Source organism: Eleginops maclovinus, chromosome 22, assembly GCF_036324505.1.
Source record: "Eleginops maclovinus isolate JMC-PN-2008 ecotype Puerto Natales chromosome 22, JC_Emac_rtc_rv5, whole genome shotgun sequence".
Lineage (NCBI taxonomy): Eukaryota > Metazoa > Chordata > Actinopteri > Perciformes > Eleginopidae > Eleginops > Eleginops maclovinus.
Genome location: NC_086370.1, coordinates 24,271,598 through 24,292,564, shown reverse-complemented (window position 1 = coordinate 24,292,564; position 20,967 = coordinate 24,271,598). Strand labels below are relative to the sequence as shown.

General features: G+C 47.6%; 3 protein-coding genes across 4 annotated transcripts in view; 2 read left to right on the top strand and 1 right to left on the bottom strand.

The window, feature by feature from the left end:
- dlk2 (delta-like 2 homolog (Drosophila)) overlaps positions 1 to 879 on the top strand; it is an 11,269-nt gene extending 10,390 nt beyond the window's left edge. The window contains exon 6 of the mRNA XM_063874730.1: positions 15 to 879. Coding sequence (XP_063730800.1) covers positions 15 to 654 — 640 coding nt within the window. The 3' untranslated portion in view covers positions 655 to 879. The remainder of the gene's footprint in view (positions 1 to 14) is intronic.
- A 376-nt stretch (positions 880 to 1,255) lies between these two features.
- Positions 1,256 to 14,634, bottom strand: lrrc73 (leucine rich repeat containing 73). The gene is made up of 7 exons (XM_063874731.1): positions 14,395 to 14,634; positions 13,494 to 13,766; positions 12,549 to 12,709; positions 11,344 to 11,466; positions 2,464 to 2,564; positions 2,073 to 2,313; positions 1,256 to 1,597 (listed from the first exon to the last, which is right to left on the bottom strand). The coding sequence occupies exons 2-7, from the start codon at positions 13,763 to 13,765 to the stop codon at positions 1,527 to 1,529; spliced, it is 969 nt and encodes a 322-aa protein (XP_063730801.1). The 5' UTR covers position 13,766; positions 14,395 to 14,634; the 3' UTR covers positions 1,256 to 1,526.
- Positions 14,635 to 17,105: 2,471 nt separating this feature from the next.
- On the top strand, positions 17,106 to 19,354 carry mea1 (male-enhanced antigen 1). Of its 2 annotated transcripts, none has more exons than XM_063874734.1 (4): positions 17,106 to 17,230; positions 18,093 to 18,443; positions 18,525 to 18,633; positions 18,746 to 19,354. In XM_063874734.1, the coding sequence occupies exons 2-4, from the start codon at positions 18,102 to 18,104 to the stop codon at positions 18,907 to 18,909; spliced, it is 615 nt and encodes a 204-aa protein (XP_063730804.1). In that variant the 5' UTR covers positions 17,106 to 17,230; positions 18,093 to 18,101; the 3' UTR covers positions 18,910 to 19,354. The 2 variants fall into 2 exon arrangements, with proteins under 2 accessions (XP_063730804.1, XP_063730803.1); XM_063874733.1 differs by having other exon boundaries at positions 17,129 to 17,258.
- Positions 19,355 to 20,967: the final 1,613 nt, after the last annotated feature.

Here is a 20,967-nt window from a genome sequence, read left to right as displayed (position 1 = left end):
GTCTCTGTCCTCAGGTCTCCATGTAAGAACGGCGGTCTCTGTGAGGACGCAGACGGGTTCTCGGCGGTCCTGCGGTGCCGCTGCCTGGCGGGCTTCGCGGGGCCCCGCTGTGAGACGGACCTGGACGACTGCCTGATGAAGCCGTGTGCTAACGGGGCGTCCTGCCTGGACGGCGTGAACCGGTTCTCCTGTTTCTGCCCCCCCGGCTTCAGCGGGCGCTTCTGCACGGTGAACCTGGACGACTGCGCAGGCCGGCCCTGCCTGCACGCTGGCCGCTGCCTGGACCGAGCCGCCGGCTTCCTGTGCGTCTGCAGGCCGGGCTTCGGGGGGGCCACATGCCAGACGGCACTCAGGGCCGGGGAGCCCGGCAGGACCACGGGGGCGGGGAACCACAGTAGTCATGACGACCGGGTGTTTAAAGTGACGGTGAGCGAGCGAAGCGCTGGCAGTCTGTCGGGGGTCCAGCTGATCATCCTCCTGGTGCTGGGGGGGGGTGCGCTGGCCGCCGTGCTGCTGACCACTGGCCTCCTGCTGCAGGGCCGCTGCAGGGCACGGGGGCTCGAGACCAGCCGAGCGGGGGAGACGGAGGTTCAGATCAGCTTCCTGAACGTAGCAGAACCAGAGAAGAAGAAACTGAACACTGAGGTCATTTAGGGTGGGGGGTTAAAGGACTTTCTTTACACCCCCTCAAAGCTTCACCTGGGACCCTGCTCATTACACCCTCAACCATACAAGGTACAGGGTTTGTAATCGCTAATTCTTTTTCTCCAGGTCTGAACATGTTGATTGGTGATTGTTGATATGTCTGTTCAAACGTATTTATTGGTGTAATTTATCAATGAGAACTAACAGTGTGCAATAAAGAGATGAACACAGGAACAGAGCCCTCTGAAGATACACTCTACACTTCCTCAGGAGTCCTGAACAAAGTGATGGGGTCCTGCGGAGGGCTCCTCTCACCAGCCGTCCTGATGTCACTTGATACACACCATTTAGAGAACAGCTGCCTTAAAGCGTTAGGTTTGAGCTGAAGCTACCGCTAGCCTCACTGAATATAAATCCAGTGGTAAACAGGAGGGCTAAAACTATTCATGCTACGAGCTAACAATGTAGCTTTAGATGAGGTAACATGAAACAGGAGATGTATTTTATTACAAATATTAACACATATGAGGGTACGATATATAAAACAGTCACACGTCGTCCGCTGGCTGGTTAGCTAAGGAATGAGGACTCGGAGCCGCAGAGGTACGAAGCTGTAAACAGTTTAATATCGTGACATCAGAGGGACATTCATCAGACTTGGTGAACTCTGTAAGTCACTTGTGTGGCAGGTGTGAACAGGTGCTACATCAAACCATGCCGAGCATGTGATTGGCTGCCAGACGAAAGGTGGTCAGACCGGCCGCAGAGTGGAGAAACAAACCAGGAACATCCAAACCAAACAAATCAGAATAAAGTGAAACAGGAAGTGTGTGTGTGTGTGTGTGTGTGTGTGTGTGTGGTGGTGGTGGGGGGGGGGGGGGTCACATCTCAGTCTCAGCCAATAAGCTCTCACCTACACCTGAAGTGAGAAGGACCATCTGTGGGCTGGAGTCTGTGGGTCAGAGAACAGGTTCAGTCTTTACAGCCACACCTGTAGCAGTCATTACATCACTTGATCCACACAGACACAAGTTAGCGCAGTTAGCAGGTGCATGTGGTCCAGCTCGGAGGGCAAGAAGAAGCTAGATCAAGGGACCATGATGTGGTCCAGCCTTACAGCTCCTAACTGTTAGCTGAACCACGGTTCCTTTATTTCCGCTGCGTCTCCTCAACATACCAACACCAGACCTGAGCTAACCTCCAACCCCCACACACACAGCTGATGCTAACGCTAGCTGGTCACAGTCTGATGATTAGTTTGCTGTACGGACCGATGCTAACGGCTAATTATTATGCAGAAGGAAGGGGATATTTATTTTTCAGAGGATCTGATTGGTCAGAGGATCTGATTGGTCAACACATCTTAAAGACAAGCTGTTAGCTTTACTAACTAAACACTGTCAGAGGAGGGGGGGGTCAGCCCTTACTGCTGTGGGGGAGCCAGGTGGGGGACTGGTACTTGTCTCTGATCGGCTGGTACTTGTCTCTGATTGGCCGCAGGCTGCTGCTGGGGGCGGGGCCTGGCTGCGGGGGAGCGGCCTCCTCGTCGTCCTCCCCCTCCGACAGCAGGTCACTGATCTGCTGCTGCAGCTCCGTGCTGATGCTGTTCTCTGACAGAACCAGAACCCTCAGGCTGGTTGGGTAGTTCTGCACCATGTCCAGGAATACCTGCGTACAATCAGAACTTTATTCACACAGACAGAGGGTTGAGACGAGGGTAACGTCTCCCCCTGCTGGAGGGTCTCTCCTGGTGGAGGGTCTCTATCCTGCTCGAGGGTCTCTCCTGCTGGAGGGACAGGAGAACAAAATGATACTAACCTGTGCTGATTGGTTGCTCAGGCCAGTCCCCTCCAGGTCCAGGACCTCCAGAGTTCTACTCGAGGCCACAGAGACTGCCAGCATCCCAGCAATCTGATCCCCTGAAAACCAGAATGAGAACCAGAACCAGAACTTTAGCCCAAAACACAACTCAGATATCCATTACCTGACTACATGCACTGTGTGTGTGTGTGTGTGTGTGTGTGTGTGTGTGTGTGTGTGTGTGTGTGTGTTTGCACTGCTATCTTTGTGAGAACCACAAGGGTTATTAGGCCGGTCCTCCAGAGGTTGTTTAAAAGCTTTTCTCAAAGTTTCAGACTGGTCCTCAAAAAATGGTATACTGAGAGTAAGTGTGTGTGTGTGTGTGTGTGTGTGTGTGTGTGTGTGTGTGTGTGTGTGTGTGTGTATTTACTTTTTTTGACTATTTTTTAGGAATACACACACTTTTGCTCTCTATCTCCCCCATATTGAATTTGCTGATTTATTTTACAAGAACAAAAACTACAGAAAGACAAGCACAGGAAAGTATTATTCAAAGTGAAAATACATCAAACTTTATAGATAGAATTACTTTATTGATCACAATTTGGGAAATGTGGTCGTTGCAGCAGAACAATGAACAAATACAATAAAAACAAGACAATGTAATTACACTAAATAAAATAGCATTTCAAAAGAAATCCAAAAATATACAATTTGGACCAAAAATGTACAGAAAATATAAACAAAAGATAAAGCAGAATATCAAATGTATCAGTGTGAAGGTGTGGAATATTGATTAGAATAAATATGTATTGATATTACTGCTGTACATCTACTAAATATAAAGTGCTCCATTTCTATATTCCAAATTGTCTTCCCCATGTATTCCCTAGTTGCCAGCAATTATATATATATTATCAGTTATTGTTGTCTGAGATCCTGGTGTATCTTTTGAGGAGGACTGTTCACACATACTCAAATATCAGTCCAGTCATTAAAATGGTATGCAAACATACTCATACCGTATTATTGGACGGTCCATCTGGCATATTAGTTTAGATTGCTAGTTGTATTGTACACATGCAAAGCCAATGTCTGCTAGGACTGACTGAGCAGAACCAGAGCTCTCCAACATCATTTACATAAGGGTGCTCATGCATGCTTTAATAGCACACATAATGCAAACACTTCAAAAGCAAACTTTCAGAATTGAAATATAATAATGATAATACATTTGATCTGTATAAGAAGAGGAAAGAAGACATACTTTATTAATCCCTTAAATTGCTTTCTCTACTCTGTTGTGTTGACACACATTACACACACAGAGGATATACATGCACACACAACCACATGCAGAGGAGAGGTGGCAGAGCAGAGAGGCAGCCAGGTACCCGGCGCCAAGGGAGCAGATAGAGGTTAGGTGCCTTGCTCAAGGGCACCTCGACAGTGGCCTAGGAGGAGAACTGGCACCTCTCCAGCTACCAGCTCACTCCATATTTTTTTTGGTCCGATCGGGACGTGAACCGGCGACCCTTCGGTCGCAAGACCAAGTCCCTACTGACTGAGCCACTGCCGCCCCAAAATAGTGCTTTTCTAAAAACTCAAAGACACTTTACAGAGATAACACACTTTTAAAACACAACATTCATTTAGAGTTTGAAAGCAGTTTATTGAGGAGTCTGGATGTAGTACTTTAGTCTGGATGGAGTACCACAGAGGATGCAGTACTCTAGTCTGGATGGAGTACCACAGAGGATGCAGTACTCTAGTCTGGATGGAGTACCACAGAGGATGCAGTACTCTAGTCTGGATGGAGTACCACAGAGGATGCAGTACTCTAGTCTGGATGGAGTACCACAGAGGATGCAGTACTTTAGTCTGGATGGAGTACCACAGAGGATGCAGTACTCTAGTCTGGATGGAGTACTACAGAGGATGCAGTACTCTAGTCTGGATGGAGTACCACAGAGGATGCAGTACTCTAGTCTGGATGGAGTACCACAGAGGATGCAGTACTCTAGTCTGGATGGAGTACCACAGAGGATGCAGTACTCTAGTCTGGATGGAGTACCACAGAGGATGCAGTACTCTAGTCTGGATGGAGTACCACAGAGGATGCAGTACTCTAGTCTGGATGGAGTACCACAGAGGATGCAGTACTTTAGTCTGGATGAAGTACCACAGAGGATGCAGTACTCTAGTCTGGATGGAGTACACAGAGGATGCAGTACTCTAGTCTGGATGGAGTACTACAGAGGATGCAGTACTCTAGTCTGGATGGAGTACTACAGACATACCTGCAAACTCAGAAGGGCTGAAAAAAGGTGACAAACTAAACCGTTGTAGGGGGGTCTGGGGGCACCCCCCCAGCCTTTGTACACGTTGCCTAGCAACGCCGCACATGCGCATTATATCCTGCTCCGCTCCGAGTTATAGTAGTAGGCTATTCATGGGAAACGCATGAACAGCACGTTAAGATCTCGGCCAAGTCGTAATTAAAAGCAGTTCTTCATTATTTAGGTTAGCGGCGGTAACGCCAGTGTTAAACACCGTGTTAAACAAGGTGTTTAACACGGTGTTAAACACGGTGTTAAACACGGTGTTAAACACGGTGTTAAACACCGTGTTAAACGCCTGTGTTAAACACGGTGTTAAACACGCAGATGCCGGTTGGTGTGCGTACGGTACTGAGTGTTTATCGGTCCACGGCCGTAATGAACGTGTCGCATTGGTCCATATGTAATGCGCACGTTCTGTTGTTCCCATTGGCATAGAGCTATTGAACATTAACTTTAACAAAGGATACGGATAACATATCGCCCACGGCAGTTCTGTCATTGTATGTATAGCCTATATTTGTATTACGCTATCATCATTCAACATGTAGAATGAACGTGTAATCTGTAGAGTCGATTTACATAGATAATTCACAACCATGAACCTAATCTGGATCTTAAACCTGCCAATTGCCAACAATTGTTCCTACATATAAAACATGTTTTCGTTTTTAGATCGCGTGTTTCAAAGGCATCTGCGTCTTGTGTACATAACACAGCGCAACATGAATACTGTCATTTCCAACAGTGAAGCGTTATATGTGCTTACTGTAAACTAACTCTACACACGGTCGCCAGCGTTTGTAGATTTTGTTCGTAACTCCAAACTTTTCGTAGCTACTAAAAAGTTGATGAATGCGAAACCGAAATAATTGATCCGAACGGATCAATGATCAATGATGATCCGTTGCACCACTACCAGCTACTCACTGAACCACACGGATGTGTATCTGTTCATTACGTGTTCGTTTTCATCCCTCTCAGATCTGACCACAATGACAGCCGCCAGTAATATCAGTAACAGGACGGATGCTGTGGAGATCAGCCTTCACAAACGCATTCTGTTCGCATTGAACGAGGTGACGTAGAACGGGTCTAGCTAGGCTAACTTTAACACAATCCACTGAGGTTAGCTAGCAACCTAACAAGCTGATCAGCTGAAGCATGTTAATACACTTTATTCGGCTCAAATAATTTGACTTCAGCAACGTTAAAATGATACAGCATACAATGTTTTTGCCAGATTAGCTGCTACTAGATTTACCTCAAAACTTGTATCTGTAACGTATCCCGAAAATTGTCCAGAAGAACCACTCGCTGACGACTGAGCACTCCACTCCAAGAGGGACCGATGGGTAAAAGCGCTGTGGTTTATCTTGCTTATGATTGGTCGGTGGTCGTGGAACGCGAGTCATTTCAACAAAGATTGTATTTATTGTGAAGATAGCAAACTTGTTTCTTGCTCATTATACAGTCGGTTATACAGTCTATGGTTGGTCGGTCAGTCGTCGGTCAGCCCCCCCCCCCCCCCTAAAAAAAAAACTCTTCGGATCTACACGATTCATGTCAATGACATATTTTGAGTTGAAAACGGCGAATTTCGCCGAAAGGTGACGAGTTTGCAGGTATGTACAGAGGATGCAGTACTCTAGTCTGGATGGAGTACCACAGAGGATGCAGTACTCTAGTCTGGATGGAGTACCACAGAGGATGCAGTACTCTAGTCTGGATGGAGTACCACAGAGGATGCAGTACTCTAGTCTGGATGGAGTACCACAGAGGATGCAGTACTCTAGTCTGGATGGAGTACCACAGAGGATGCAGTACTCTAGTCTGGATGGAGTACCACAGAGGATGCTGTACTGTAGTCTGGATGGAGTACCACAGAGGATGCAGTACTCTAGTCTGGATGGAGTACCACAGAGGATGCTGTACTGTAGTCTGGATGGAGTACCACAGAGGATGCTGTACTGTAGTCTGGATGGAGTACCACAGAGGATGCAGTACTCTAGTCTGGATGGAGTACCACAGAGGATGCAGTACTGTAGTCTGGATGGAGTACCACAGAGGATGCTGTGCTCTAGTCTGGATGGAGTACCACAGAGGATGCAGTACTCTAGTCTGGATGGAGTACCACAGAGGATGCTGTACTCTAGTCTGGATGAGATGAAGGCATGGATCAGGGTTTCGGCAGCAGAGAAGGAGACGCATATATTTTTGAGGTGGAAGAAGGCAGTTCTGGTGATGTGGTTCTCAAAGGAGAGGTTGCTGTCGAAGAGGACTCCCAGGTTTGGGATGTGAGGGGAGGCAGTCAGCGTGGTGAGGGATAGGTTGTTGTTGTTGATGGTGAGGGATAGGTTGTTGTTGTTGATGGTGAGGGATTGGTTGTTGTTGTTGATGGTGAGGGATTGGTTGTTGATGGTGAGGGATAGGTTGTTGTTGTTGATGGTGAGGGATAGGTTGTTGTTGATGGTGAGGGATAGGTTGTTGTTGTTGATGGTGAGGGATAGGTTGTTGTTGTTGTTGTTGATGGTGAGGGATAGGTTGTTGTTGTTGATGGTGAGGGATAGGTTGTTGTTGTTGTTGTTGTTGATGGTGAGGGATAGGTTGTTGTTGTTGTTGTTGATGGTGAGGGATTGGTTGTTGTTGTTGATGGTGAGGGATAGGTTGTTGTTGTTGATGGTGAGGGATAGGTTGTTGTTGTTGATGGTGAGGGATTGGTTGTTGTTGTTGATGGTGAGGGATAGGTTGTTGTTGTTGATGGTGAGGGATAGGTTGTTGTTGTTGATGGTGAGGGATAGGTTGTTGTTGTTGATGGTGAGGATTGGTTGTTGTTTGTTGATGGTGAGGGATTGGTTGTTGATGGTGAGGGATAGGTTGTTGTTGTTGATGGTGAGGGATTGGTTGTTGTTGTTGATGGTGAGGGATAGGTTGTTGTTGTTGATGGTGAGGGATTGGTTGTTGTTGTTGATGGTGAGGGATAGGTTGTTGTTGTTGATGATGGTGAGGGATAGGTTGTTGTTGTTGATGGTGAGGGATTGGTTGTTGTTGTTGATGGTGAGGGATTGGTTGTTGTTGTTGATGGTGAGGGATTGGTTGTTGTTGTTGATGGTGAGGGATTGGTTGTTGTTGTTGATGGTGAGGGATTGGTTGTTGTTGTTGATGGTGAGGGATAGGTTGTTGTTGTTGATGGTGAGGGATTGGTTGTTGTTGTTGATGGTGAGGGATTGGTTGTTGTTGTTGATGGTGAGGGATTGGTGGTTGTTGTTGTTGATGGTAAGGGATTGGTTGTTGTTGTTGATGGTGAGGGATAGGTTGTTGTTGTTGATGGTGAGGGATAGGTTGTTGTTGTTGATGGTGAGGGATTGGTTGTTGTTGATGGTGAGGGATTGGTTTTTGTTGTTGATGGTGAGGGATTGGTTGTTGTTGTTGATGGTGAGGGATTGGTTGTTGTTGTTGATGGTGAAGGATTGGTTGTTGTTGTTGATGTTGATGAATTGCTGTCGGTTTGTGAGGTAAGCCTGTAGCCAGGAGAGTGCAGTGCCAGTGATGTTGAGGGAGGTTTCGAGACGGGAGAGGAGAAGGGTGTGGTTGATGGTGTTGAAAGCTGTGAGGTCAAGGAGGATGAGGATGCTGAGGTGTCCAGAGTCTGAGGCGAGGAGGAGATCGTTGGTGATTTTGAGTAGGGCTGTAAGGGAAAGGGTTCAAACAGGTCTTTGGGGTTGAGGTGGGCTTTGAGTTGGATGGAGACTACACGTTCGAGTATTTCAGACAGAAAGGGGAGATTGGAGATGGGCCGGAAGTTGGACATGATGTCTGGGTTGAGTCCCGGTTTTTTGAGGATGGGGGTGACAGCAGCCAGTTTGAGTGAGGGGGGGACAGAGCCAGAGCTGAGGGAAGAGTTGATGATGTCTGAGATGAGTGGGGAAATGGATAGGAGACAGTTCTTTACGAGATGGGAGGGGATGGGATCCAGGATGCAGGTGGAGGTTTTCATGCCAGTCAAGATATTAGAGAGCTCCGTCGGGAAAACAGGGGAGAACTGAGACAGAGTCTGAGTGGTGACGGGGGGGGAGTGGGGGGTGGAGGCAGACGATGCAGATGAGGTGTTCAGGTTACTGTAGATGTTGTTGATTTTTGTTTGAAAATGAGAGGGAGGAGTTGCACTTGTCGGTTGTAAATGATGTGGAGGTGGTGTCACTTGGTTGGGTATGTGAAGTCAGGGGGTGTAGTCTGATTGAGTGAATAATAGTCCAGGGCTTTGTGGCAGGTTTCAGTGAAGCAGAAGAAGTCCAGGTTATTGTCTGTGATGAATTCGTTCAGTATGAGGCTTTTATTGTTGAGTGAACGGGTGTTGAGCGGGGACAGTTTCAGGTGACGTTGCGTTGTGGTTGGTTGGGAGGACTGAGGGACGAGACGGAGATTGGACGGATTGACGTGCTGTTTATTGTGATGGCGTAACACAGAGGTTGGTGTGCGACGCGATGACCACAGTGACGGGTTGGACTTTGGGGAAGTGAAGTTGTACATGAAGATTCGGCCACAGCCTCTGTGTGTGTGTGTGTGTGTGTGTGTGGGGGTGGGTGTGTGTGGGTGGGTGGGTGTGGGTGGGTGGGTTCCCCGGAGTAATTCTGTTTCCAGCAGTGTGTCGATTTTATCTGGAGGCAGGTGGTGATTAAAGCTGTGGAGTACAGCGGCTCCCGCCCCAAGTACGTTTCTTATTTTAAATAGAATTATTCTTTTTATTTCAAATGAATATCAAACTTTCTTTGCATAATTTGAGGTCAAAACACATTGCATATTTGTACCTGGGTGGCCCAGTCATGATCAGAGAGTTGTTTATTGTATACAATATTTTAATTTGAAGTTATGAAGACAAGTTTTCAGTAGTTTACAGAATAAACCAAAACATTTAATTGGACTAAAATATATACCTAATAATATATACCTGTCAAGGTGCAGTGATCTATTCATGTCTCTTTCAGGGACTATGATCAATCAATATAACATTTCCTCCCAATTACTGGAACTACTCAAACCTTACACACCCGACATGTGTGATCTGCACCATGAGTGATTCATCGTGATGAACTTTAAAGTTATATTTCTGTTCTAATTATAACTTTTTAACTTCAGTATTTCTTAATGCTTTTACTTCTAGTACAGTGTTTCCTCAGAACAATAGTGCTAATCTCACTGATCAATGTGATCTATCCTGTAAATCAGGCCTGTATATCAGAGCTGAGAGCAGCAGAATATTGTGGTGTCTGTTGGAGCCTTAATTAATGGCCCATCAACGAGAGGGGCTCCCCCCTCTGCAGCTGCGTGTGTGTGCTGCTGGTTGGCTGCTACAGCAGAGTTAACCGACCCACCCCTCAAACCCATCGGTTCAGACCAGACTGTTTCCGGAAGGTCTGCAGCTAACTGGCAACGTGGCTGAGCGTGGCAGGAGCATGGAGCTTAAGAGAAGACCTGAAAGAATAAAAGTTCCCCAGATGAAATGTGAAAGGCGGCTTTCTCCTACAGTTTCAGCGCAGGTAAGATTTCAAGGTCATCTGTTAGTGATTGTTGCTTCTACATGCCCTTTATTCATGCTAACCGTGCAGTTTCATATTTCAACATGAAGAAACTTCTTCCAATATAAAACATTTATTGCAGAAAGAAATTGTCTAATTTAAATTGTTAAGCAATATTTTTAACTAATTGTGAAATAGTAGTTTTAGAGTTTTCTTAACTGTACTGTAACTTGCACTGTAACAGAGAAGGGGCTTCTTTCTCTGAGCTGCAGACAGATAACCCTCGAAAGCAGACTGTGGACCCATCACATCATTCTATTAATAAACGCTGTTAAACTCGACGAGAAGCTCCTTGGATTCTTTTTCTCACTTCCTTATTCAAGATTTAGAACCTTACACTGCGTATACCGTTAACAGTGGCCGTATAGCGCACCGACAGCAGGCCTGTGCAGGAGCAGAGCAACCGTCTGGAGGATCGCTGTCCAACATGGACCAGAGGTAAGGACCTCAAGTCCGTTTATTTTAATGCTACTATTAATGTTTCTTCATTCAATTAATTCGTCATATTTGCGGCACATCTATGGTAATAATTGGCTTTCAAGGGTTGTACGTTAGGTGAACACTGTTGCTAGGCAACTGACAACAAATAGTTTATTCTTTCTTACGTTCTTTCATTTTTTAGGAACGGGCAAATATCACTTTTTCTTCATGTCATTTTTAAGTTAAGATCATTGTGTAACACCAACTGTACCTATATTCATTGCCTATAGCGAGAGATTGCAAAACAAGATGCAATACGTGGTCAGCCGTTCTGACGTCCACCTCGACCATCTTGATTTCATGTGCACCCGTGAATAATACTCATTGACTCATTGGCAGAAAGGGTGGTCCTCACTTCCCATGTGAATTGTTCCGGTCCTCACTTCAAGCCTCATACAGGTGTGTGTGTGTGTGTGTGTGTGCGTGTGTGTGTGCATGTGTGTGTGTGTGTGTGTATGTGTGTGTGTGTGTGTGTGTGTGTGTGTGTGTGTGTGCGCACGTACCCAGAGGGTTATAGTCCAGGTTCAGGACTCGGAGCTGAGAGCTGTGAGACACAGCGACGGAGAGACGAGCCCAACCTCTGGAGCTGATCCCTGGGTTAGCACTGAGAGTCAGCTCCCTAAGACCTACACACACACACACACACACATACACACACACACTTAATTGAATGACAGTCTGGTTCTGCTCATTTAATTGGACACTAAGATAAGTTAAAATCTATTCAAATGAAGCGAACATTAGAAGGCAACCTTACAGAGAAGACTCAAAGGGTTTAGTAAACCGTAAACCCTGTAAGGGGAAATTTAAGGGGTTTAGTAAACCGTAAACCCTGTAAGGGGAAAGTTAAGGGGTTTAGTAAACCTTAAACCCTGTAAGGGGAAATTTAAGGGGTTTAGTAAACCGTAAACCCTGTAAGGGGAAAGTTAAGGGGTTTAGTAAAACCTTAAACCCTGTAAGGGGAAAGTTAAGGGGTTTAGTAAACCGTAAACCCTGTAAGGGGAAAGTTAAGGGGTTTAGTAAACCGTAAACCCTGTAAGGGGAAAGTTAAGGGGTTTAGTAAACCGTAAACCCTGTAAGGGGAAAGTTAAGGGGTTTAGTAAACCGTAAACCCTGTAAGGGGAAAGTTAAGGGGTTCTGTGAACCTTAAACCCTGTAAGGGGAAAGTTAAGGGGTTTAGTAAAACCTTAAACCCTGTAAGGGGAAAGTTAAGGGGTTTAGTAAACCGTAAACCCTGTAAGGGGAAATTTAAGGGGTTTAGTAAACCGTAAACCCTGTAAGGGGAAAGTTAAGGGGTTTAGTAAAACCTTAAACCCTGTAAGGGGCAAGTTAAGGGGTTCAGTGAACCTTAAACCCTGTAAGGGGAAAGTTAAGGGGTTTAGTAAAACCTTAAACCCTGTAAGGGGAAAGTTAAGGGGTTTAGTAAAACCTTAAACCCTGTAAGGGGAAAGTTAAGGGGTTCTGTGAACCTTAAACCCTGTAAGGGGGAAGTTAAGGGGTTTAGTAAACCGTAAACCCTGTAAGGGGAAAGTTAAGGGGTTTAGTAAACCGTAAACCCTGTAGGGGAAAGTTAAGGGGTTTAGTAAACCGTAAACCCTGTAAGGGGGAAAGTTAAGGGGTTTAGTAAAAACCTTAAACCCTGTAAGGGGAAAGTTAAGGGGTTCTGTGAACCTTAAACCCTGTAAGGGGGAAGTTAAGGGGGCCTGACCGGACTTGGCCCCGTCGGGCGGCAGCAGGCCACAGATCAGCCGCAGCGCCTCGTCTCCCAGCATGCAGTCTCCCAGGTCCAGGCTCAGCAGTGTCGGGTGGGAGGACAGAGCCGGGTTCAGCGTCACCAGGCCGGCGTCCAGAAGGGGGCTGCCGTGGAGACTGAGGGGGCGGGACAAGATCCTATTGACCAATCAGACTACCTTTACATATTTATAATATCTACACGTGAACCTGAAACAGGTTAAACATCAGACAGACTCAAACCCCCCAAGGGAAGATAAACATTAAGAATGAAACATAACACGTTTCAACAGCCCTTTCCTTAATGATCAGAAAATACAATAAATACAAAAATCAGTAATAACACTCAAAGTTAAATAATGGAATATGGCAAATCAGACGAATCTCCACCCCCTGGAGTCCCGCCCCCTGGAGTCTCGCCCCCTGGAGTCCCGCCCCCTGGAGTCTCGCCCCCTGGAGTCTCGCCCCCTGGAGTCCCGCCCCCTGGAGTCTCGCCCCCTGGAGTCTCGCCCCCTGGAGTCCCGCCCCCTGGAGTCCCGCCCCCTGGAGTCCCGCCCCCTGGAGTCTCGCCCCCTGGAGTCCCGCCCCCTGGAGTCTCGCCCCCTGGAGTCCCGCCCCCTGGAGTCTCGCCCCCTGGAGTCTCGCCCCCTGGAGTCCCGCCCCCTGGAGTCTCGCCCCCTGGAGTCCCGCCCCCTGGAGTCTCGCCCCCTGGAGTCCCGCCCCCTGGAGTCTCGCCCCCTGGAGTCCCGCCCCCTGGAGTCTCGCCCCCTGGAGTCTCGCCCCCTGGAGTCCCGCCCCCTGGAGTCCCGCCCCCTGGAGTCTCGCCCCCTGGAGTCCCGCCCCCTGGAGTCCCGCCCCCTGGAGTCTCGCCCCCTGCGTCTCGCCCCCTGGAGTTCTGCCCCCTGGAGTCCCCCCTACTCACAACAGCGTCTGCAGCGAGCGGTTGCAGCTCAGCGCGTCCGCCAGCTGCCGGGTTCGGTTGATGCTGGAGACCACACCCAGGTTGAGGTTGAGCTGGGCGAGCGAGGCCGACGCCGCCACCCCTCGGCAGACCCGCCCGAAGTCCCGGTCCGACAGCTGGCAGCCGCGCACCGACAGCAGCCGCACGCCATCCTCCTTCAGACTCTCACATATATCCTGCACCTCTGCCGCCGACAGCAGCTCCCCCGTGATCTGGATGGAGGCCGGCAGCATCCTGTGGGGGGGGGGGGGCACTTGATAAAGATCTTACCTAAGGGAGAACTGTCTCAGAGAAACTCCAAACAGCTTAGGAAATGACCCCCCCCCCCACCATAGTGTGTTATACAGGTGTATGTCAAAGGTCTGCAAAGGATCCCCCCCCCCCCCCCGCCTTTGTTTACTTCAGGAACAAAGTGACATCACTGTGGAACAAAGCTGCTATTGGCTAGCGCGCCGACACATTGTACGTGATAGGCTAAGGAGCGGGACATCTCTGAGAGGTGATTGACCAATCACTACAGAGCCGGCCTGCTAACCAATCAGAGCAGACTGGGCTCTGGTTTCAGAGGGTGAGCAGAGGTGCTGCAGCATGAGGAGCTTCAGTAAGCTGGTAGCGGGTTGCCGAGCAACAATGTAAACACTTTGTTGGTTTTAAGCCTCCAGGATACTCTGTCGATCAACGGGAGATCTCCCAGGAGGCTTTGCTCCATGGTGTTTCCTGTATCATGTTGCAGGTGTGTCACATGGAGCACACGCATGTTAATAACATGTTTTATAAGAAGAGCTAACATATGTCCTCCAGACACATCTGAGTGATGCTGGATACAGAGGATCCCCTGATTGGCTGATTAAGATCAATTAACCTAGTTGTTGGTGATCGATCAGCTCACGCGACTCTCACACGTTGATGTCATCGCGCGTCACTCGGGTGCTGCAGGCCACGCGCCGGTTCCGATCCACCGCGGAGGACATCACGGTACGCAGACCTGGGTTCCCCGCAGAGAGAGGGGGTCGCTGCGCTGCGGCCGGGCAGGGGGTCGGTCGGTGAGTCGGTCTAAGTCCGGGTGAGTCGGTCTGAGTCCCGCTGTGTTTCTGCAGGTGAACCGTTACTATGAGACACAGAGAGGAGAAAGAGGAGAGAGGGATCACTCTGACCGGTTTACCGGGACCGGAGAGAGCACATGAGGACGAATCAAACAAGTTAATAATAACAACAAAAACACTAATAATAATATTGATAACTATTAAAAAAGAAGACAGAACAATAATGTTGTAGCAGTAAGTAATAATGTGCTACTTCTTTTATAATTGATATGTTTATATATATTCAATATTGTAATTACTTATTTTTACAGTCAATGGTAATTACATATGAATTGTATTATCCATCCATCTTCTCCCGCTTTTCCGTCAGGGTCGCGGAGGTAACAGCTCCAGCAGAGAGCCCCAAACTTTCCTTTCCCTGGCCACATCAACCAGCTCTGACTGGGGGATTCCAAGGCGCTCCCAGGCCAGTGAAGAGATATAACCCCTCCACCTGGTCCTAGGTCTACCCCTCGGTCTCTTCCCAGCTGGACGTGCCTGGAACACCTCCCTAGGGAGGCGCCCAGGTGGCATCCTCACTAGGTGCCCGAACCACCTCAACTGGCTCCTTTCAACGCGAAGGAGCAGCGGTTCTACTCCGAGTCCCTCCCGGATGACTGAACTTCTCAACTCATCCCTAAGGGAGATGCCAGCCACCCTGCTGAGAAATCCCATTTCGGCCGCTTGTATCCGCGATCTCGTTCTTTCGGTCATGACCCATCCTTCATGACCATAGGTGAGGGTAGGAACGAAGATGGCCCGGTAGACAGAGAGCTTTGCCTTCTGGCTCAGCTCTCTTTTCGTCACAACGGTGCGGTAAAGTGACTGCAGTACCGCTCCCGCTGCTCCGATTCTCAGGCCCATCTCACGCTCCATTGTTCCCTCACTCGAGAACAAGACCCCGAGATACTTGAACTCCTTCACTTGGGGTAAGGCTTCATTCCCTACCTGGAGTGGACAGTCCATCGGTTTCCTGCTGAGAACCATGGCCTCAGATTTGGAGGTGCTGATCCTCATCCCAGCCGCTTCACACTCGGCCGCGAACCGATCCAGTGAGTGCTGAAGGTCACAGACCGATGAAGCCATTAGGACCACATCATCTGCAAAAAGCAGTGGTGCAATCCTTAGCCCACCGAACTGCAAACCCCCTCCCCCACGACTACGCCTCGAAATCCTGTCCATGAATATCACAAACAGGATTGGTGACAAAGCGCAGCCCTGGCGGAGGCCAACCCTCACCGGAAAACGGTCCGACGTGCTGCCGAGGACCCGGACACAGCTCTCGCTTTGGGAGTACAGAGATTGAATGGCCCTGAGCAAAGACCCCCTCACCCCATACTCCCGCAGCACCTCCCACAGTATCTCCCTGGGAACCCGGTCATACGCCTTCTCCAAATCCACAAAGCACATGTAGACCGGATGAGCGTACTCCCAGGCCCCCTCCAGGATCCTTGCGAGAGTGAAAAGCTGGTCCGTCGTTCCACGACCAGGACGAAAACTGCATTGTTCCTCTTCAATCTGAGGTTCGACAATCGGCCGGACCCTCCTTTCCAGCACCTTAGAGTAAACTTTCCCCGGGAGGCTGAGTAATGTGATGCCTCTGTAATTGGCACACACCCTCTGATCCCCCTTTTTAAAGAGTTTAACTTCAACTTTTGAATTGTATTATTATAATTACAATTATTTATGTTATGTTTTATTCACCAACCTTTTAAAATGAATTCTTGAATTGTTGTACTTCTCTGAATTATCCCATCGACGCTTTTTGTCCAGAACTAAATGTTAAAATATGAAATGCATTTTTTAAGCCTTAAATGTGTGTGTGTGTGTGTGTGTGTGTGTGTGTGTGTGTGTGTGTGTGTGTGTGTGTGTGTGTGTGTGTGTCACAGACCTTGATTAAATAAACACATTTAATTTAGATTTCTGTTCACAGAAATCTAAATTAACCTTGAAACCTTGAAACCTTGAAACAATGCTACAATATAGAAAAAGAGTAAAACATGAAATCCTGATCAGAGTGACACCCCCCTTTGCCTCTCCTCTAATAGACGATCTTGACGGTGGTGACGTTACAGCTCGCTTTGCACGTTATCTCCTCGGCCTGTGACGTCATCACGTACAGAGAAACACCATCTTCGGTTTATAAAGGATCAAAATAATAAGAGCCTAAAATGTTGTTGTTGTTATTATTATTATTATTATGTTTAAATCAAGTATATTTTATTATTGTAATAGCAAATATGCAATATGTTTTCTTTTATTTATTTGATTAAATGACATTTATTCTTGATATTTTGTTTATAAAACATTTTCTGCTTTATTCAGTGATTTAACACTTTTATGTTTTTAATTGATGTGTGAAATGTGAAATATGTATTACAATTTTCTCAGAACTACCTCTTTTTTAAATATTTTTTAATCCTCATATTTTATTTATAATATTCTTGCTAATATTGATTAATAATCTGCCTCTCCCTGATTCTGTGTTAAACCCTGTTTTCAATAAACAGAATAGAAAAAACTGTGTGGATGCGGCTCCGTGACGTACCCGGAAGTGTCCCGTTCAGCAGGCTCGAAGCTAACAGCTAACACCTGGAGCTCCGGAGCGACACACAGGTGAGGGGACAGACCGACAGACAGGCAGGTGAGAAACTCATCATTTCACCTGGGGAGGGTTGACTCTGCTTCCGGTCAGAAAATAACAACATGGAGCAGAGAAAGAGACTTTAATCAGCGGTTAGCTTCGTTAGCATCGTTAGCTTCGCCAGCTGCTGAAACACAATCAGCTGTATCTGTTGAAAGAGCTGCTCTGTGTTTTACTGCACAAACACCGTGAGGGAATAAAATGATAACCAGTAACATAAAGACAAAGAAACCAGCAGTAAAACCGGATAAATAACATGTTATTTATTTCCTCTCAGTGTCAGCAGTCTGTACACAAAGCTTCCATCCTCTAAACTGAGTCCGCAGACACTGTGCGGGTTTCACAACATCCACATTTAATGTGAATAATGTTCTACTTCTGAAAGCCTCTTCTGTGTGTCCCTGAATGCACCACGTGTGTGTTCTGATAATCTGATTGACAACATATTCAAACACGTAGAAATGATCTGAGTTCATTTATTGATTCATAGAAGAATACTATACAAATCTACAATACATCTGAAGTAAAACCGAAGGTTGTGTATCAGAATATTACATTTACAAGAATGTAAAATAAAATCTTAAAATGAAATCTATACAAACTTCTGTAACATAAAGAATCCCTCAAAGACATGTTCAATATATATCTGGGTTCAATCCACAGTATACAATCATTTTCAAATACAAATGCAATACAATCAAAGAAATAAACTAATGAGTGAGTAAATGTCAAAAGGGTGAATATTAGGATCAATACAAATTCTGATAAAAGTCAAATTTCTGAGAAAGTGGAGCGAAGGATAAAGATGGTCTGGATTCATCCTGCTGTCTGCAGGCTCTGTGGATGGAAGTGTGGAGCCCTGCCATGGGACCGGAGAGAGTCTTGCCGAACTCTGAGGACGAGCTGGGGGGGGAGGAGCGACCTGGAACCCTGCTGCCGGTGTGGAACGGGGGGGAGGGAAACGGGGAGGGTGAGGAGGGAGGTGAGACGGAGCTGGACGGAGAGGAAGAAGAGGAGGAAGAGGAGACGAACAATGAAGGGGGATATTATTACCAGCCTCTGAACCAAGAGCCTGAGGGGGGGCACTTCCTCCCCCCTGGGCAGCCAGGGGAGGAGGGGGAGGAGGAGGGAGACGCCCCCCCCTCACACACAGAGCAGCTGCAGCAGGTGCAGCAAAGGATACAGGTGAGCCCAACCCTGTTGGAACACCTACTTCAGTGTGCTCTGTGCTGATATACATGTTTACCTGACCCCCCCCCCCTGCAGGTGATGGGTCTGCACCTTCCTGAAGCCCCCCCTGCAGAAAGTGAGGATGAAGAGGATGCTGAGGGGGCGGCGGCCCTGAGGAGCCGAGCCTCCATCCCCATGGACGAAGGTCAGACCCCCCAGCCCTGTAGTTCAGTTTAAAGAGTCCTGGTGCAGAGTGTGGATGAGTCTTGAGTCACATGATGTGGTCCTAACGGGGGGGGGTCTCCTTGTTGCTGCAGACCATGTGGAGCTGGTGAAGAGGACGATGGCGGCCGTGGCCCTTCCGGCGCTGGTGGTGCCGCTGTGGGCCCGCGAGATCTCCGAGGCGCAGTGGAAGGACATGGTGGAGAACACGCTGCAGAGCCGGCAGAAGATTGAGCTGCCGCACCGCAGCGGGCCCTGAACGCACCAGGAGCCCTTCAGGGACAATGGCAGAGGGTGGGGATTAATGGCACCAGGGGGACTTTCTAAAAAAATCTGATTTTGTTTTTGCCCTCGAAGATGAAGCCGAATGTTTTAAACTTAATTTTTAACTTGTACTTTAACACCAAGTCATTAATATTTATTACTCTATCAGATAAAAGGATATTTAACATAAAGCTGAATGAATTAGATCTGCAGGAACCTGGTTCAGGAAAGCAAATAAGAACTGTGCAGATTATTTCTTAGAACCTCCATTTTCACCAGACCTTTCTTTAACAGGCTTCACTTCCTACAATGATTTATCTCCATTTTGTACAAACTCAGAAACGTAAAGACGCTAAAGCTGACTCATGTTTAGTTGTAAACCTTCCTGCAGAATAAAGTGTGCATGAGATTTAAAGTTTGTGAATAAAGGTCAGAAGTCATTTACAGATTATAACTAATTACTTTAAAAGTTTCTCCTCTCAAACCTGACACTTCAGGGTCAAACACAATGTGGGAACTTTGAGAGTCTTCTTTGACTTTATCTCTGTCACGTGAACTCTGTCGGGTGCTAACGCTCTAAAACAGACCTCCTCCCTCAGGAGAAACTGCAGCTTCAGAAAGGATGCAGATACAGAAACACAAATCATGCAGAAACATCTGCAGCAGCTCTTCAACATCTGCAGCAGCAGCTCTTCAACATCTGCAGCAGCTCTTCAACATCTGCAGCAGCTCTTCAACATCTGCAGCAGCTCTTCAACATCTGCAGCAGCTCTTCAACACATGCAGCATCTAGAGAACATTCAGCAGAGGAAACATGAGCAGTTTACTAAAAGCTGCAGAAACCAAACACAGCGGAGACCAGGGGACACTAAAGAGAGACGCACACAGCTGGAGACCAGGGGACACTAAAGAGAGACGCACACAGCTGGAGACCAGGGGACACTAAAGAGAGACGCACACAGCTGGAGACCAGGGGACACTAAAGAGAGACGCACACAGCTGGAGACCAGGGGACACTAAAGAGAGACGCACACAGCTGGAGACCAGGGGACACTAAAGAGAGACGCACACAGCTGGAGACCAGGGGACACTAAAGAGAGACGCACACAGCTGGAGATGCTTCTTCATGAGCAGCTGAGTCCTGATGGAAGAGCACCTCCTTAATTAACCGATACTAACCCCAGGCTCCGTGTTGCTGCTCACCTGTTCCAGCGTGTTACTGGCCCTAAAGTTCAACACAACTGGAATTGAACTAAACTCTGAAATAGCCGTCCTCTGCGGAAAGACACAGGAAACATGAGTTATTATATTATATATATTAAAGTAGCCCTGCTGAGCATCAGCTGTATATCAGTCAGCACCTCTCCTCCCCCTCTGTCTGAAACCAGAGCACAGTCTGCTCTGATTGGTTAGCTGACCAGCTTTGTTGTGATAGGTGAACTGCTTATATATGTCCCGCCCCTTAGCCTATCCTATCACGTACAATGTGTCGGAGCGCTTGCCAATAGGAGCCTGAGTGGTGTGATATCACTGTGTTCCTGGAGTAAACAAATTCCAAAACTGGACTTTTTCCAATCCTACCTCTCAGGAAGACAGGAATCTGTCCGTCTTGGAAAAAACACGTCCAACACGCACTGTGTTACCTCTGGTGTCCCCCAAAGGTCAGTCCTGGGGCCACTTCTCTTTTTAATTTACATGCTGCCTCTGGGACAAATACTGAGGAGCCATAACATACTCTTCCACACAGATGCTGATGACACACAGATTTCCCTCCAAACTGCCCCGATAAACATCTAGCACTTTCAAAGATCTCCAGATGCCTGCACCACATACATCACTGGATGAGAAATACCTCCCTCCAACTAAACAGCAGCAAATCAGAGGCCATTCTCATTGGAACCCCCCCGTCCATTACTCAAAGCAGACATCCCTCAAATCCTCATCGATGGCCACTCCAGTCCTCTCTCCCCTCTTGTCACAAACCTATGCGTGAAACTGGACTCATCCTTTTCTTTCCAAGCACACATCAAACGTCTGCAAAGCTTCCTACTAC

Excerpts from the sequence above, each read along its gene's own strand:
- lrrc73 (XM_063874731.1), bottom strand. The coding sequence starts at position 13,765 with ATGCTGCCGGCCTCCATCCAGATCACGGGGGAGCTGCTGTCGGCGGCA. Across the intron at positions 12,710-13,493 it reads CGCTCGCTGCAGACGCTGTT|TCTCCACGGCAGCCCCCTTC; the intron begins GTGAGTAGGGGG and ends CCGCCCCCTCAG. Across the intron at positions 2,565-11,343 it reads CCTGGACTATAACCCTCTGG|GGGATCAGATTGCTGGGATG; the intron begins GTACGTGCGCAC and ends TCTGGTTTTCAG.
- mea1 (XM_063874734.1), top strand. The coding sequence starts at position 18,102 with ATGGAAGTGTGGAGCCCTGCCATGGGACCGGAGAGAGTCTTGCCGAAC. Across the intron at positions 18,444-18,524 it reads AGGTGCAGCAAAGGATACAG|GTGATGGGTCTGCACCTTCC; the intron begins GTGAGCCCAACC and ends CCCCCCCTGCAG. Across the intron at positions 18,634-18,745 it reads CTCCATCCCCATGGACGAAG|ACCATGTGGAGCTGGTGAAG; the intron begins GTCAGACCCCCC and ends TTGTTGCTGCAG.